This window comes from Babylonia areolata, chromosome 6 (genome assembly GCF_041734735.1).
Source record: "Babylonia areolata isolate BAREFJ2019XMU chromosome 6, ASM4173473v1, whole genome shotgun sequence".
NCBI classification, from domain to species: Eukaryota; Metazoa; Mollusca; class Gastropoda; order Neogastropoda; family Buccinidae; genus Babylonia; species Babylonia areolata.
Window position 1 is genome coordinate 51,658,464 of NC_134881.1, and position 19,152 is coordinate 51,677,615.

The window sequence follows — 19,152 nt, forward strand, 5'->3', positions numbered from 1 at the left end:
TTAACATGCATATTTGATCTTCTGAGTGCGTACACACACAAAGGGGGTTCAGGCACTTGCAGGTCTGCACATATGTTGACCTGGGAAATCAGAAGATCTCCACCCTTAACCCACCAGGTGCCGTTACTGAGATTCGAACGCGGGACCCTCAGATTGAAAGTCCAACACTTTAACGATTTATAATCACGGTATTTATATAGTGCTGAATCTTGTGCAGAGACAAATCAAAGCGCTTTCGCACCAGTCATTCTCACGCACACATAACTCTAAAACTGGAGAAACTGAAGACAAGGAAGAGGCAGGCAAGAGAGGCTATTTTGGGAAGAGGTGGGTTTTAAGGCCAGACTTGAAAGAGCTGAGTGTGGAGACTTGACGAAGCGAAAGAGGAAGTTCATTCCAACTGCAAGGTCCAGAGACAGAGAAAGAACGGCAGCCAACAGTCGAGTGTTTGAATCTGGGTATGCGTAAACAGAGTGGATCCGAAGCCGCTCGTAGCGAGCGAGATGGAGTGTAGAGGTGAAGGCAGATGCAGAGATAGGAAGGGGAAGTTTTGTGAATACATCTATAACATAGAGTGCTGATCTTGTACTTTATTCGGTGTGAGACAGGGAGCCAGTGGAGATGTTGCAAAAGAGGAGTGATGTGCTCAGATCTTTTCTTTCTGAGAACGAGTCGGGCAGCAGAGTTTTGTATGCGCTGAAGGGACTGAATGGATGAAGCAGGCAAACCAGACAATAGAGTGTTACAGTAGTCAAGGCGAGAGAGAATGAGAGAAACGACAAGTTTGCATCAGTGGACAGATATTTCCGGACGGCACTGATGCGCCGCAGTTGACAGTAGCAGGACTGACATGTCTGACTGATAAATTTTGGCATGGACAGTGTATTGTCAAGGACAACACCGAGATTCCTGACTGATCTGGAAAGAGGGATGGATGTACTGCCAAGTTTAATTATGTCAATTGTGATGGAAGACAGTTTTTGTTTAGTTCCTATGATCATTGCTTCAGTTTTGTCCGCGTTCCATTGTAACTTATTTAGAGTCATCCAGTTTTGAATGTCCAGGAAGCAGTTGGATGTTTCTTGCAAGAGCGACAACAATTTTTCAGGGGTATCACTCTTCTGGAGTTGAGTGTCATCAGCATAAGAATGACTAATATTATGGCGGTTGATAATTTCAGCGAGAGGAACAGTGTACAGTGTGAAGAGCACTTGGCCTAAAACAGATCCCTGTGGGACTCCATGTTCAATTTTAATGGGTTCAGATCCGAAATGATCAACAACAGACTGGAATCGATCAGTGAGATAAGATTTGAACCAGTTTAGAACAGTGCCGTTGATACCAAATGTAAAATGAAGACGGGAAAGAAGGATTCAATGGTCTATCGTGTCAAAGGCGGCTGACAAGTCGAGAAGAGTGAGAAGGGAAATTTTTCCTGAGTCGGACGCTATCAGTAGATTGTTCAGAATGTGGAAGAGAGTGGTTTCGGTGCTGTGGTCAGCGCGACAGGCAGACTGAAATGGATGGATGAGATTGTTGAAATAAAGGTGGTTGTTGAGCTGCTTGAGGACAGCTTTTACAAGGAGTTTGGACATGAATGGAAGATTAGAAACTGGTCGATAGTTTTTCAAAATGTTTGCATCAAGGTTGGGTTTCTTCAGAAGAGGCCGGACGATTGCAGTTTGGAAACTGGATGGAAACGTTCCAGTGAGAAGGGGTGAGTTGACAATATTGGTGATTGTGGGGAGAAGCTGTGAGACACACTGGGAAAAGACCGAGGCTGGTATAGGATCGAGCTCACAGGATTTTATTGTCATTTCTTTCACGATTTCATGGACTTCTGTTTCAGTCAATGGATTAAAGGAATGGAGAGGAGCAGGATGAACAGGTTGGAAAGGCATTTAGTCCAAACTGGTACGAATACTTTGGACTTTGTCGAAAAAGAAAGAGAAGACATTGGGGAGTTCAGATAACGTGTTGGCAGAAGGATAAGGAGTCTTTTTTGCAGTACCGAGAAGATTTGACATGATAGAGTAAAGAGATTTGGTGGATGTGGCATCGAGAACTTGAGAAGAAAAGAAGTTTGTCTCCTCTTTCTTTTTCGAAAAAGTCCAAAATATTCATACCAGTTTGGACCAAATGCCTTTCCAACCTGTTCATCCTGCTCCTCTCCATTCCTTTAATCCATTGACTGAAACAAAAGTCCATGAAATCCTGAAAGAAATGACAATAAAATCCTGTGTGCTCAATCCTATACCAGCCTTTGTCTTTTCCCAGTGTGTCTCACAGCTTCTCCCCACAATCACCAATATTGTCAACTCGCCCCTTCTCACTGGAGAAACTGCAATTGTCCGGCCTCTTCTGAAGAAACCCAACTTTGGCGCAAACATTTTGAAAAACTATCGACCAGTTTCTAATCTTCCATTCCTGTCCAAACTCCTTGAAAAAGCTGTCCTGAAGCAGCTCAACAACCACCTTTGTTTCAACAATCTCATCCACCCTTTTCAGTCTGCCTATCGTGCTGACCACAGCACTGAAACCACTCTTCTCACATCCTGAATAATCAACTGCTAGTGTCCCACTCAGGAAAAATTTACCTTCTCACTCTTCTCGACTTGTCAGCCACCTTTGACATGATAGACCATTCAATCCTTCTTTCCCATCATCAATTTACATATGGTATCAACGGTACTGTTCTCAACTGGTTCAAATCTTATCCCACTGACTGATTCCTGTCTGTCATTGTTGATAATTTCCAGTCTGAACCCATTAAAATCGAACATGGAGTCCCACAGGGATCTGTTTTAGACCCAGTGTTCTTCACACTGTATACTGCCTCTCTCACTGAAACTATCAACCGCCATAATGTTAGTAATCATTCTTATGCTAATGACACTCGACTCCAGAAGAGTGATACCCCTGAAAAATTGCCGTCACTCTTGCAAGAAACATCCAACTGCTTCCTGGACATTAAAAACTGGATGACCCTAAATATGTTACGATTGAATGTGGACAAAACTGAAGCAATGATCACAGGAACTAAATAAAAACTCTTCTACCACAACTGACACAATCAAACTTGGCAGTACATCCATCCCTCTTTCCAGTTCAGTCAGGAACTTCTGCATTGTCCTCGACAACACACTATCCATGCAAAAATTTATCAGTCAGACATGTCAGTCCTGCTACTGTCCATTGCGGTGCATCAGTTCCATTCAGAAATTCTAGACTCATCCTTTCTCTCCTTCTCTCTCGCCTTGACTACTGTAACTCTCTATTGTCTAGTTTGCCTGCTTCATCCATTCAGTCCCTTCAGCACATACAAAACTGCTGCCCGACTTGTCCTTTGAAAGAAAAGATCTTTTTTTTTTTTAGCAACATTTCCATTGGCTCCCTGTCTCACACAGAATAAAGTACAAGATCAGCACTCTATGTTATAAATGTATTCACAAATCTGCCCCTTCCTATCTCTGTGGCTGCCTTCACCTCTACACTCCATCTCGCTCTCTATGATCGGCTTCGGATCCACTCTGTTTACACATACTCAGATTCAAACACTCCACTGTTGGCCCCCATTGTCTCTGGACCTTGTGATTGGAATGAACTTCCTCTTTCACTTCGTCAGGTCTCTGCACTCAGCTCTTTCAAGTCTGGCCTTAAAACCCACTTCTTCCCAAGATAGCCTTCCTTCCCTGCCTCTTCCTTGTCTTCAGTTTCTCCAGTTTTAGAGTTATGCATGCATGTGAATGACTGGTGTGAACGCGCTTTGATTTGTCTCTGTACAAGATTCAGCGCTATATAATTATCATCATCATAATTATTATTATATAGTGCTCAATCTTGAACAGTGCTGAATCTCTACACTACTACCTGATCAAATGTGCATCCATGCGTGTGAGTGTGTGTGTGTGTGTGTGTGTGTGCACGCCAGTGCATGTGAGTTTGTTGATGCTGTTGTTGGTTAAAGTAAAGCAAAGACTTATCACTGTTATTGTAGATCCTTTCTGACTTACAGTTGTTGGTGATTTGCTGTCTCGACCACGTTTGAAGGTGTGATCTGATGGACTCTACACAGCCAAACATAACACAAGAGATACAACAAGATGCTGCTAATTTCTGCCCCCCTCTTTATCTATCTCTCTTTTTTTTCTTTTCTTTTTTTTTGTCTTTCACACACACACACGCACACACTTATATGGATGTTGCTGTTGTGTGTTACAATTGGGTCAGCATCACATATGCATGCTTATTTGCTGTCTTTTTTGGTCTCTCAACAGAATGTCTTACGTATTACTTGTAATGATTAGTTTTCATGTTTTGGTTTTCCTTCTTTCTTTCTTTTTTTTCTATCGTTTCTCCCCCCCCCCCCACCCTCTTAAAAGGGAGGATGGAAATAGAAAAGCTGCATCAGCTTACTCTTTATCCTCAACAAACATCCCTTTGACTTGATATCGTCTGATGTCACACACACACACACAAAACATACACACCACAAACATATACCCCCACTCCCCCAACACACCACAAACACATCCCCCTACCCCCCACCCACGCACCACAAACACAATTACACCTACCCCCCAACACACCACAAACACATCCCCCTACCCCCCACCCACACACCACAAACACAATTACACCTACCCCCCAACACACCACAAACACATACCCCTACCCCGCACCCACACACCACAAACACAATTACACCTACCCCCCAACACACCACAAACACATACCCCTACCCCCAACCCACACACCACAAACACAATTACACCTACCCCCCAACACACCACAAACACATACCCCTACCCCGCACCCACACACCACAAACACAATTACACCTACCCCCCAACACACCACAAACACATACCCCTACCCCCCACCCACACACCACAAACACAATTACACCTACCCCCCAACACACCACAAACACATACCCCTACCCCCAACCCACACACCACAAACACAATTACACCTACCCCCCAACACACCACAAACACATACCCCTACCCCGCACCCACACACCTCAAACACAATTACACCTATCCCCCAACACACCACAAACACATCCCCCTACCCCCAACCCACACACCACAAACACAATTACACCTACCCCCCAACACACCACAAACACATACCCCTACCCCGCACCCACACACCTCAAACACAATTACACACACAGAGAAAAGAAACACAAACACACACACACAGAGAAAAGAAAACAACACACAAAACAACAAACAAGGAAATTGCTCACTCCTTTGTGACTGCTGCTGCTGCTGTGTGACGCAGTCTGTGACAATGACTTTTTGTGGACGCCGCCCCCCACTACCTTGCCCTTGCTTTCAGAGGAGGTGGTGGTGGTGGTGGTGGTGGCGGTGGAGATGGTGGGAAGGGTGATGGGGGGGTTGGGGCACTCCAAGGAGTCCACACGGTCATCCTGCTCGTTGCTGGGGTTGTCCAAGTCGTTGCGCAGCTCGTCCTTCCACATCTTCATCATCTCCAGCACGTTGGCCGGCTGGTTCGTGTCCCGCGCTTCCCCCTGCAACACACAACGCACGACATCACGCACCAACACACGCAACCACCCGCAGCTTTTTTTCACTTTCGGGTCTCACTGCTTTCCGACTGACAAAGCCCGTGAGTGTGAGGGGGGGCGGCAGGGGACTGAAGAGCAGCTGGGGGCGATCAGAACATCCTCCACACACTGACACCACACTAATAACAACAATAATTATAATAACAAATGTTTTAAACAGACAAACAGTTAAAAATACATGTGAACAGGAAGCCAGAGAAAGCTGCACAGCAGAAAAAGCTGGGGGGGTGGGGAGGGGAGAGCTAGTTTTGGAAAGAGGCAAGGTTTAACTCTCTCCGGACAAACTGAAAGGTTGGACATTGAAGAGGTGGATGATGACAAAGAAGAAAGCGAATTTAATGCAGAAAGCGAGTATGGGTATGGTGATTCGGGGTGAAAAATTGGCAGTATTTTCTACATAGGCAAAACTGTAAAAATAAGATGAGGAATTTGATTTTTTTTATATGTAATAGCTCAACACGTAATAAACCAGTTCTGAAAGTTTCATTTTCTTACACAGTATTTTATATTTTTCGTAATTTTTTTCCAAACCCTTACAAATGGGCCGTCTGTGGGGAAAAGCAAGGGAGAAAACTTGTCGTCCCGAGTGAGTTAAAGACCAGAATTGAAAGAACTGAGAGCAGAGACATGACAAAACTGGAAGAGGGAGCTTGTTCCAAGCGTAAGGTCCACTTACAGACAAAGCAGTGTGGAGGGAGGGTGTGAGTGTGGGTAGGCGGCCACAGAGTGGGTCGAAGCAGGTGGAAGAGAGCAAGACTGGGCCGGGGAGGTGGATGCAGCCACAGAGATAGAGAGGGACACTGACACTGACACTGACACAGGTTTAACTGGGAAGGCCACTGGCCCATACACAAAGGGGTGGGGGATACAATGGGGCAATTCAATCGCTCTTCACACACACACACACACACCAAAAAAAACAAACAAAAAAAAGGTGTACTATACGTGAGTAACTGATAACTGGATGAAAAATACATAGCATGTTCGTACTCATCATGTTTATAGCTATACTAATTCATTCATTGTGTAAACTCGTCTCTAAATTTTAAAGCGTAATAAGTGTACATAGCAAGATTTCTCTGGGAGGTAACACATGGGTTTTTGTAGAATAGGAAGCAATGTATTGTCATTGATATTTATGAACTCTGAAATATAATTCTGGCGGATATGACCGTATTTAGGACACACAAAAATGAAATGGAATTCGTCTTCCAGGGTGCCAGGACAAAATGGGCAGAAATGGTTTACAGGAGATAGGGAGAGAGGGAGAGAGAGGGAGAGAGAGAGAGAGGGAGAGAGGGAGAGGGGGAGAGAGAGATGGAGAGAGAGAGAGAAAGAGGGAGAGAGGGAAAGGGAGAGAGAGAGGGAGGGAGAGAGAGAGACTCACCGTTATCCAGGGATGGTTCAGGACTTCTGCCGCCGACAGACGGTGAGCTGGGTCCACTTTCAGCATTCCCAAAATACAGTTTTTACCTGCACCATCACACCAACGACAGTTACAGTTTCTCAAATAGGCGTCACTGTGTTCCGACTAATCCATACACGCTACACCACGTCTGCTAGGCAGATGCCTGACCAGCAGCATAACCCAACGTGTTACAGTCAGGCCTCGAGTGCGTGCATGTGTATTTGTGTACCTATCGGAGTGGATTTCTTCTACAGAATTTTGCCAGAGGACAACACTTCTTGTCGCAATGGGTTCTTTTTCAGTGCACCAAGTGTGTGCTGCACACGGGACCTCCGTTTATCGTCTCATCCAAATGACTACATGCTCAGTTTGATTTTCCTGTCAAACTTAGGAGAAAGGGGGGGAGAGCAGGATTTGAATCCAGATTCGACAGGCGCAATAGCCGAGTGGTTAAAGCGTTGGACTTTCAATCTGAGGGTCCCGGGTTCGAATCACGGTGACGGCGCCTGCTGGGTAAAGGATGGAGATTTTTACGATCTCCCAGGTCAACATATGTGCAGACCTGCTAGTGCCTGAACCCCCTTCGTGTGTATATGCAAGCAGAAGATCAAATACGCACGTTAAAGATCCTGTAATCCAAGTCAGCGTTCGGTGGGTTATGGCAACAAGAACATTCCCAGCATGCACACCCCCGAAAGCGGAGTATGGCTGCCTATATGGCGGGGTAAAAACGGTCATACACGTAAAAGCCCACTCGTGTGCATACGAGTGAACGTGGGAGTTGCAGCCCACAAACGCAGAAGAAGAAGAAGAAGAAGAATCCAGATCCTCACAGAGACTGTATTGGCAGATCAGCATCTTAACCTTGCTTCTTATCAACACACAATCACAACAAAACCAACCTGCCGCCATTTCTGACAAACACCGGCAATTTGCAAACAAACACAATCCATCATTATTGTCCCTCTAAAACTGAGGATGATGATGTGACGTTGTTCCATCACCAGACAGACATAATCCGTGGACACACAAAGCAGACACATGTTTTCTGAAAACAGTTACAAAAACAAGTGCTTTCATGCATCTGCATACATATATGTGTGTGTGCACACACACCACAGAAGTGCAAATACATGTGAGCGTGCGAACACACGCACAGGGACCAATCCAATGGCTTATCTTTCACTGATGTATCATTTGAATGGCACACCAACATGTGCGAGCAATCCAAACTGAGCCGTTTCTGAACTGTCAAGCATATTTATTTTACACATGTGCACTAGCGTTTCAAACACACAAACATGTATGTATATGCAACACACACACACACACACACACACACACACACACACACACACATGCAGAGAAAACCATCAAATCCAGATAAGCATGCACAACAAACAACCACACACACACACTCAATCATTGAATATGCAAGGGAACAGAACACCATTGTCATGATCACACACGCACACGTACACAAACACATACACACACACACACACACCATAACCTCCACACACACACACTCACACACACACACACCATAACCTCCACACACACACACACACACACTCACACACACCATAACCTCCACACACACACACTCACACACACACACACCATAACCTCCACACACACACACACACACACACACACCATAACCTCCACACACACACACTCACACACACACACACCATAACCTCCACACACACACACACACACATTCACACATATGCACACAAACACACACACCACATATATACACATACCTGAACACTCAAAACACACATTCACACACACACCACACATACATACAAACGCAAACACCCACAACACATTCACACACAGACATACACAAACACACACACACACAACTGTGTGACAACACAAAGTGCCCACACTCACATTCCTCACTGATTGATGGCCACACCTGGTCATCATACTGAACATTTGCCTCTCGTATCAAGTCATACAAGGAGGCTTCATCTTTTGCACGGAAAGGAGGATAGCCACAAATTCTGCACACACAACCAAAAACACGACGTCCCACTGAGACACTCTCAGAACACACACACCAGTGAACACATGTATTGTGAACACATCAATACTGCTAAAACAGTTTGTGAACATCCCAGTTTGTAAACAGTGTCATCTTTGTGTGTGTGTGTGTGTGTGTGTGTGTGTGTGTGTGTGCTTTCTTATTTGACTTGGCATCGTTCTGCTACTGTGATTCAGACATTTTCTTTTAAGTAAAAAAAAAAAAAAAAAAAAAAGTGGTGGGGAGGGGGTGGGGGATGGGGGGGGTAGGGGTGCGGGGGGGGGGCAGGGAAGATGGGGTTAGATAACAATTCTGAGGATTAAAAAAAAAAAAAAAATCCAAAACACACAAGAACGAAAGTGAACACCCACACACTGAACCACAAAGCCAACAACTGTACATGCAGTTGTGAACGCATGTGTGCGCATGTGTGTGTCTGCACGGGTCAGCATGAACGCGTGTAAATGCACGTCTATGTGCGCACACAGTCGGGGAATGTTTGAGTGCTCAGAGGGGTGGCTGGGCAGTGCGTGTGTGCGTGCGTGCGTGTGTGCGTGCGTGAGTGTGTGTGTGAGACAGCACAATCGCCTGTGCACAATCTGAGTTGCTCTTCCTTGGTAAGGTACATTACCACCAGGTTGTAGCATCTAGTTAGAATATTTTCATGTATATTTGCTTACCGACCAGTTTTCTTTTCTTTTTTTTTTCTTTTTTTTGTTTCTGAAACAAAACCCAGCCAAAGACAGTCCTCTACGTGTGTATGTGTGTCTATGCACATTCTTTAACACATGTATTATTTGTACTGACACTGCTACACCACATATATCCATATATCTCGATACACACACACACACATATCAAACTGTCAAACTGCACGACTACATGCTTGGAAATGTGACTGCTGGCAAGAGAGAGAGAGAGAGAGAGAGAGAGAGAGAGAGAGCGCGAGAGAGTGCACACTTTTCCAACAGTCACAGCAGAAGAAACATGCATGCGCACATAAAGACACACAGAGAGAGAGACACACACAATCCCACAGACACACACACACACACACACACACACACGCACGCACACACACATTGTCAACAGGGACAGAGAAGAAAGGGAAGACCCATGCTGGAGGAAAAACAACACAGCTCACATGACAAACATGCACAGAGTTTTCACATACTTTACCCAGTGTGCAGACAGACAGACAGACTAAAAGAAAGGCAGGGAACGAAGGAAGGAAGGAAGGAAGCTAGGAAGGAAGGAAGGGAGGAAGGAAGAAAGGAAAGAAGAAATACTCACGGCTATGCTTGCAGATACAAACAACACTGTTCATCAACTCCATGTAGAATATTGTCTTTTAACTGTTTTCGAAATGTATATATGTACAAACATGACATTTGACAAAGTGAATGTTTGGCGTGCATAAATATATAATTGTGTGTGTGTGCTGAAGGGTAAGGGGTGAAGAATGTGGAGGGGCTGGGGGGAGAGAGGAGGGGTGGTGGGTGGGGGGGGGGGGGGGGAGGGGAGGAGGCAAAGATAAGACTTGCAATTCATGTATAATTTTCGGTAAAACAATTTGGTCGTGTTGGTCTGATTTAAAAAAAATTTTTTTTCCATTGAACGTTTCTTTTATTTCCTCGCTATATGTGTGGTTTTTCTTTACTGCCGAAATAGCTTTAATTTTAGGCTCTGGCAGTGTTTAAAATTGTGAATAAATCATCACGTGTGGTTTAAAAAAAAAAAAATTCTTTCTGATGTTTGCATTGGTCTTATTATTATTTTTTTTTTGGGGGGGGGGGGGGGGGGGGGGGCACTATCCACATTTCTTTCCTTGTGTTCTTTCCGTTCAGTTTTATTCCCAAGATGGAGAAATTGTAAATTCTGTTTAAATACACTCAACATTTCTTTCCCCCCTCCAGAATGATGTAAAGAAGGCCAGTCAAAAGAGTGGAGGCAAAGAAATGTAGGGTATATATATATATATATATCTCACAATGTTATCAACCCATTTACAACTTTTTTCCTGTCTTCTAAATGGAAAAGTACTGGGGAAGAAGAAATGTAGACACTGCCTTTTTTAATTTTTACTTAATATATGCCGTTTTTTTTCCCCTCTCTGCATGTATATATATATATATTTTTTTGTTTTGTTTTAGATTTCTTTATGTCTGTATATAAAAAAAAAGTTAAAAAAACCCAAAGAAACAAACCAAAAAAACCCAAAAAACAAGCCAAGATACTGACAGGGTGTACATGATGATGCCCATGGCCCACACGTCACACTGCTGGCTGTACGTCTTGTTGTCCAGGATCTCTGGAGCTGGCCACACAATGCAACACACGGGACCACCGTTAGCAGGCAATGCATTTAATAATAATAATAATAATGGATACTTATATAGCACACTATCCAGAAATCTGCTCTAGGTGCTTTACAAAAACGCTTTGTTAACATAAAACATTACATCTATGTTACATACACACACCAAAATATGACTACACACACACACACACACACACACACACACACTACGTACATACATTTTAACAATACATGTGTATCTAACAGCTACCCTAACACATACTCACACATAGGCAGGCACAAACTTACATAAACGCACGCGCACACAATACACATTCATATACATGCATGTAGTTATGTACACATACGTATGTATACATACATAGTCAAGCACAGCTAACGCAAAGGAAGTGGACCTGCCACAATTGAACTTACTGCTGAGGGAAAAGGTGAGTTTTGAGACGAGATTTAAAAGATGCGAGGGAATCAGAATGACGGAGGTTATCAGGGAGCTTATTCAAGTTTCTTTTCTTTTTCTTTTTTTTTTCGGCTGCCCCATCATCTGCAGTATTCCCACTCCAGTTCCCCCCCCCCCCCACCCATACACAGCCACACCCAGGTTCTGTCTGTCGCAATCCCAGTGCCGGCAGTCCACGCAGGAAACCACTGATGTTTAGGTGTCACCAGGAGGCCACACACCAGAGGAGACCCTGCATGTGTGAATATATGTGCATGTATAAGTGAATGTGTGTGTGTGTGTGTGTGTGTGTGCGTGTCTGTGTGTGTGTGTGTGCAGTGTGTGTGTCTGCGTGTGGTGAGGGAAGCTTTGGACAAGTGTCAAGGAAATCAGGATGGGACTCTGACAGTGAGGAGGAGAATGATGAATCAGAAAATGAAGTGGTGGAGGAAAATAGCGATAATTTCGTCGAACTGAGTTCAGAGGAAGGCGAAGAAGTGGTGAATCATTCAGACAGTGCATGTTTTCTTCAGGTCTGCTGTGATGCATTGTACAAAAAAGCATGTTTTATGTGTGGGTTTTTTTTCTGTTTTCTTTTCTTTTAGCAATAATATGTAAGGACTAATTATAAATTTCCTGCCTTTAAAGGCTTCAGTACTAAACTACAGTTACTTTTGAATAACAATGCCAAATTTGATCAAAATCCAACCCATCTTTAATGATTTTATGAGCATTTTCCTGACCCTACCCTCTCGCGTCAGCACATAGGTAAAAATTACTGAGGCAGGGGCAGGCAACTCAACGAAAAAGGCTTGGGCAGAATAGTGTTAAGCACCTGCAAATATCCAAAGGACTGCATTTTTTATAGACAGACAGACAGACGGACAAAGAGACAAGACACAAGACGAAGGACAGAACGCCACCCAAGACACGAACCCATGTAGATAGGCGTGCCGCAGAAGTCCTGCATCATGTTGTCTGGCGTCACTCCGCCCTTCACCACTGACAGACCGAAGTCTGTCACCTGCACACACACACACACACACACACACACAAACATAATTAAGTAGTCAACCGGAGGTAGCGGAGAAGTGGAGGAGGCGTGGGGTTGGCGTTGTTGAGAGAGGCAGAGGTAGAGGGCCCAGAGTGATCGCGAATCGATTGCGATCGTGCCTTAATTATAGCCCGATCTCCCAATCGAGCCACATAATTTTGCAACCTGGTTGAAGACATATTTGGACAAAAAGCAGAAACGCCAAAGAATCGATAGACAGATAGAGATGCGAAAAAAACTTAGCCGTATGAAGAGCACAGGAACAGGTGTTGAGATGGCTGCCGGAAAAAGAGGGAGCTAGCCAGCGGGACAAAGGGGAGGTTACCTACTTCCGGGAGGTTATCGGCCGTAGTTACTTTCGTTTTCTCCGCATAGGCGGATAGTAGTTTGCACAAGACAGGAATGTCAGACCCCTGCCGGAGTCTGCACTAGTTGGGTCACGGTTAAGGATGTGTAATTAAATAAGTATTTATACAGCAGTGAATCTTGTGCAGATTTCAGTTTCAGTTTCACTTTCTCAAGGAGGCGTCACTGCGTTCGGACAAATCCATACACGCTACACCACATCTGTTGAGCAGATGCCTGACCAGCAGCATAACCCAACGCGCTTAGTCAGGCCTTGAGTGCATGCTTACATATTTGTGTACCTATGAAAGTGGATTTCATTTTACGTAATTTCGCCAGAGGACAACACTCTCGTTGCCATGGGTTCTTTTTCAGTGCGCCAAGTGCGTGCTGCACACGGGACCTCGGTTTATCGTCTCATCCGAAAGACTAGACGCTCAGTTTGATTTTCCAGTCAAACTTAGGAGAAAGGGCGAGAGCGGGATTCGAACCCACACCCTCACGGACTCTCTGTATTGGCAGCTGAGCGTCTTAACCATTCTGCCACCTTCCTCCTTAGGAGAGACAAATCAAAGCACTTACACACCATCTTAAAGTCTGGAACATGCTCCCTCTTTTTGCTCTGTCAAATCTCTGCACATGTGTTTTGCTCTGCTAACGCTTACACTTTGTACGTTCCAACAAATAAGAATCATACAATCATTAAAACTATTTTCATTTTATTTTCAATGTTTTTTTTTATTTATCTTTTTTTTTTTTTTTAATTCGAAGCATGTTTGGCCTTACTAGCGAGATCTTAACAAGCAGCAAAAATAAACAAAACAAAAACAACAACAACCCCCACCCGCACACTCCCCCCGCTCCCCCCCCCCCCCTCCCCAAAAAAAACAAACAACCCACACACCTTTATGAACAGCTTGTCACTTGGATCCTCAGGGTTCTCCCCCAACAGGATGTTCTCCAGCTTCAGATCCCGATGGACAATACCTGAAACCCAAGCACTGAGGGCATCTGCATCAGCACACACACACACACACATGACTCATCACCCCATCTATGGAAACCATCAGCATCAGCACACACACACACACATGACTCATCACCCCATCTACGGAAACCATCTGCATCAGCACACACACACACACAACTCATCACCCCATCTATGGAAACCATCTGCATCAGCACACACACACACATGACTCATCACCCCATCTATGGAAACCATCTGCATAAGCACACACACACACATGACTCATCACCCCATCTATGGAAACCATCTGCATCAGCACACACACACACACATGACTCATCACCCCATCTATGGAAACCATCTGCATCAGCACACGCACACACACATGACTCATCACCCCATCTATGGAAACCATCTGCATCAGCACACACACACACACACACACACACATGACTCATCACACCATCTATGGAAACCATCAGCACACACACACACACATGACTCATCACACCATCTATGGAAACCATCTACATCAGCACACACACACACACACACATGACTCATCAGCCCATCTATGGAAACCATCTGCATCAGCACACACACACACACATGACTCATCACCCCATCTATGGAAACCATCTACATCAGCACACACACACACACATGACTCATCACCCCATCTACGGAAACCATCTACATCAGCACACACACACACATGACTCATCACCCCATCTATGGAAACCATCTACATCAGCACACACACACTCATGACTCATCACCCTATCTATGGAAACCATCAGCATCAGCACACACACACACACATGACTCATCACCCCATCTATGGAAACCATCTGCATGAGCACACACACACACACATGACTCATCACCCCATCTATGGAAACCATCTACATCAGCACACACACACACACATGACTCATCACCCTATCTATGGAAACCATCTGCATCAGCACACACACACACACATGACTCATCACCCTATCTATGGAAACCAAACGGTCTTATCACACAACATGAAGAGAAACCTCAACTGCAGCAGAGTATTTCATATCAAACAAACTTCTTCTTCTTCTTCATTTGTGGGCTGCAACTCCCACGTTCACTTGTGTACATGTACGTGAGTGGGCTTTTACGTGTACGACCATTTTAACCCTGCCATGTAGGCAGCCATACTGTTTTCGGAGGTGGTATGAAATATAAAAAGTTTCATTTCCAGGTTCAAGGAGGTGTCGAAGCTTGCACACTGACTCATCAAAGATATATAACATCCGCATCAGAAAAAACACAAAAAACCTACAAAAAAAACCCCACCACAAATCCACTGCCCTGGTCATGCCTTGAGAGCTTACATATGTATATGTAAAACATTAACATACAATGACATAGAACAGATTAAAATAAAATAAACAAATAAGTAAATGCATACAAATATAACAAGATAAAAGATATGTATAAGGCAAACAATTCAAAAGAAAATCAAGAGTACACAACTCAACACCTCTGGAATCGGAGCTTTGACAGTGAAATCTGGTCTTTTAACGACATGACCAGAAACCTTGGCTGGCGGCAAAAAGAGAAACTGATAATCATCAAATTAATATAAAATAAAAAGGAACTGTAACTGCTGCTGACGTGTTGACTAATACGTTTCTTTGGCTTCAGCTGTGTGTGTGTGTGTGTGTGTGTGTGTGTGTGTGTGTGTGCAGATGTGTTTGTTTGTGTGTTTGTATTTGCACAAACTTGTTCATGTATGGTGTGCCTGATGCATGTATGTTTGTGTATGTATTACATTTTATCCTAGACACAACAACCTCCCTGCCTGGAAGGTTCACGTGAGCGTGTCTGCATTATTATAATGATTTTTACAATTATTTTTTTTATTATCATCATCATTATCATTATCCTCATCTTTATGTGTGACAGGAGCAACCACCGAGTGGTTAAAGCACAGAACTTTCAATCGGAGGGTCCCCGGTTCGTGTCACAGTTCTGGCGCCTGTTGGGTAAAGGGTGGAGATTTTTCCGATCTCCCGTGCCCACAGATGCGCTGACCTGCTAGTGTCTGAAACCTCTTTGTGCCTACACAAATGCAGAAGATCAAATACGCACATTAAAGATCGCGTAATCCATGTCAGCATTCGATGGTTTATGCAAACAAGAACATACCAATCGCTGAAAATGGAGTACGGCTTGGCGGGGTAAAAACGCTCATGAACATAAAAGCCCACTCTTGCATACGAGCCTTTCATCTACTTGGGAAGCGTGGTTGACCGACAGGGAGGCACGGACCGAGACGTCACAGCCAGAATCGGCAAGGCAAGAACAGCTTTCATCATGCTCAAGAACATCTGGGCATCTGGAGCAATCAGTATGAAAACCAAACTCCGCATCTTCAACTCCAATGTGAAGTCAATTCTGCTCTACGGATGCGAGACATGGCGGACAACACATATGATGCAGCAGAAGATTCAGACATTCTTCAACACCTGTCTGAGGCGCATCTACAAGATCCGATGGCAGGAGAAGATTCGAAACGAAGATCTGTGGGAGTGAGCGGGACAGGAACCAGTGGCCAAGCAGATACTGCGGAGGAAGTGGGGCTGGATCGGACACACCCTCAGGAAGCCAGCGTCCAGCATCACACGCCAAGCCCTGACCTGGAACCTGCAGGTAAAGAGGAAGAGAGGCCGGCCTCGCAACAGCTGGAGGCGAGATACCGAGACAGAGCTATAGCAGCAAGGGACCAACTGGACTGGAATGGCCAGAACAGCCCAAAACAGTGAGCGATGGCGAGGGGTCGTCCATGGCCTATGCTCCACCAGGAGTGATGGGCATAATGAATGAATGATTGCTTATGAGCGAATGTGGGAGTCGCAACTCACGAACAAGAAGAAGAAGAAAGTATCAAGGATGTGTGAAAACTCATCCACATATGATGATACACCACATCTGCATGAACAAAAAAAATGGTAACATGGAAAAAGAGACGGAAGTTACAACTCAAGAAGAAGCGACCAAAATCACATGCACAAACACTTAAATACATTATGATATGCCTTTGACAGTGTCTTCCAAGCCAGGTGGTGTATATTACTTCACACTCTTTCTTTGCATTCAAGTCAGTATCCAAGTTTCTGCAGCCCAGATCAGGAGACCACATTTCCAGTTAGAAAAAAAAACAAAGAGAGAAAAAACCAGAAGAGAAGAAGCTTGTAGCACAGACACACCATGTTTATGTAGATAGGAAATAGCACCAGCCAGTTCCACCATGATCTGTTTGGTCTCTGCCTCACTGAACAGCTTGTTTTCCTTCAGACGGTCCGCCAGCTCCCCTTGCGTACAGATCTCCATCACCAAGTACATTCGCTGCAAAAAAAAACATCGCACGTGTGGGCAGGCAGGCAGGCAGGCAGACACACACACACACACTCACAAACACACACATACATGGGCACACACACACACACACACTTGCACACGTACACACAACAGAAGTATAAGAAAGAAAGAAACCAAGCAGCATCAAAACTGATGATGAATAGAGTTTTTTTAAGTCTTGTCATGTAATCTGGTTGCAGACACTGAAATACAAATGTAAAAAAAAAAAAAAAAATTTAGTTCTTATACATATCATTACTGAATTCAAGAAACACGATGATAGCAAATTACAATACAAGGAGAAAAAAAAAAGCATTTTTACAAAATGTGTGGATGGGCGGGGAAGCAAGATGGATCAATGGACAATAATCACAGATGGATGAATAAAAATTACAGAAGATAGTTTTAAATGAGCATGACTGAAGAAACTTGTTTTAAAGGGTCATGCCACATGGGTTATGCCGGTGGCAATCTCACACTAAAAGCAGAACCAGAATGTGAAGGGTACAATAAATGTGCACAACAGCAAAATGGCACCACACCAACCAAGGAATACAAAACTGTATGATATGAGACTTTATAATTATCATATTCTCCACCCAGTTTTGAACACACACACACACACACACACACACACACACACACACACACACACACACCAATGAAGTCCCTGACAAAATTCTGCAGAAAAATCCACTTTGACAGTAACACACACTCGCGGAAAGTAAAAAAAAAACAAAAAAAAAACAAAAAAAACCCCAAAAACAAACAGAAAGCTGAAGGCACTGCACTCTGGTGATGTACTTTCACTTTCAGTTTCAGTTTCTCGAGGCGTCACTGCGTTCAGACAAACCCATGTATACTACTACACAATATCTGCTGATTAGACGTTTACTTTGATTTTTTCCAAGTTAAAGAAAGGGTGAGAGTGAAAACTGATCCCAGACCCTCACAGACTGTACTGGCAGATAATTATCTTAACTCTCTCCATACGAACGGCGAAAGAGACGACGTTAACAGCGTTTCACCCCAATTACCATCATCAAAACATTGCAAGAGGAAGGCTCTTATACTGAAGAGGTGAATGTTGACAAAGAATACCACAATTCTGACGACGGAAGCTAAAGGTTGGGTCATTCAGACACCCACTGGACATCCGAGGGGTCTGTGTAGAGGAGAAGAGAGGACTGGCCGTACTGAGTGAGTTAACTCTTTCACCACCAAGTTTCTCCGTGAAAAACACTCCCCTGTGCCAAATACTCTTAGAAACGATGCTCTGGGTCACAGGCTTCGAGTCATGTCAAAAACAACGTAACAGACTTGTTCGCTAAAAACTTGGTCAGGGAGCAAAGATTAGTCATTATTCTATTGGCAGGGAAACTGGCTGCAGCTGTCAAGTTTTGTTACAATGTGAAAAACTGTCTTATCTACATGTCAACAAAAGGCGCCTATGGCAGTACACGGTCTAGTCAACTAAAGTCACCTGTGGTGGTGAAAAAGTTCATCATTCTGCCACCTTCCAGCCCAAAATATCACTCAAATAAATCTGTTGTACAAAAAAAAAGTAATACAATACATCACAC

General features: G+C 44.1%; 1 protein-coding gene across 3 annotated transcripts in view; it reads right to left on the bottom strand.

The window, feature by feature from the left end:
* The window catches only part of LOC143283439 (myosin light chain kinase A-like), an 84,182-nt gene that overhangs the window by 1,795 nt on the left and 63,235 nt on the right, over positions 1 to 19,152 (bottom strand). For all 3 annotated transcript variants that reach the window (XM_076589676.1, XM_076589677.1, XM_076589675.1), the window contains exons 5-12: positions 17,419 to 17,557; positions 14,108 to 14,190; positions 12,741 to 12,828; positions 11,290 to 11,365; positions 8,916 to 9,028; positions 6,987 to 7,072; positions 5,258 to 5,542; positions 4,014 to 4,067 (exon numbers count right to left, since the gene is read on the bottom strand). In XM_076589676.1, the coding sequence (XP_076445791.1) occupies positions 4,014 to 4,067; positions 5,258 to 5,542; positions 6,987 to 7,072; positions 8,916 to 9,028; positions 11,290 to 11,365; positions 12,741 to 12,828; positions 14,108 to 14,190; positions 17,419 to 17,557 (924 nt within the window). The remainder of the gene's footprint in view (positions 1 to 4,013; positions 4,068 to 5,257; positions 5,543 to 6,986; positions 7,073 to 8,915; positions 9,029 to 11,289; positions 11,366 to 12,740; positions 12,829 to 14,107; positions 14,191 to 17,418; positions 17,558 to 19,152) is intronic.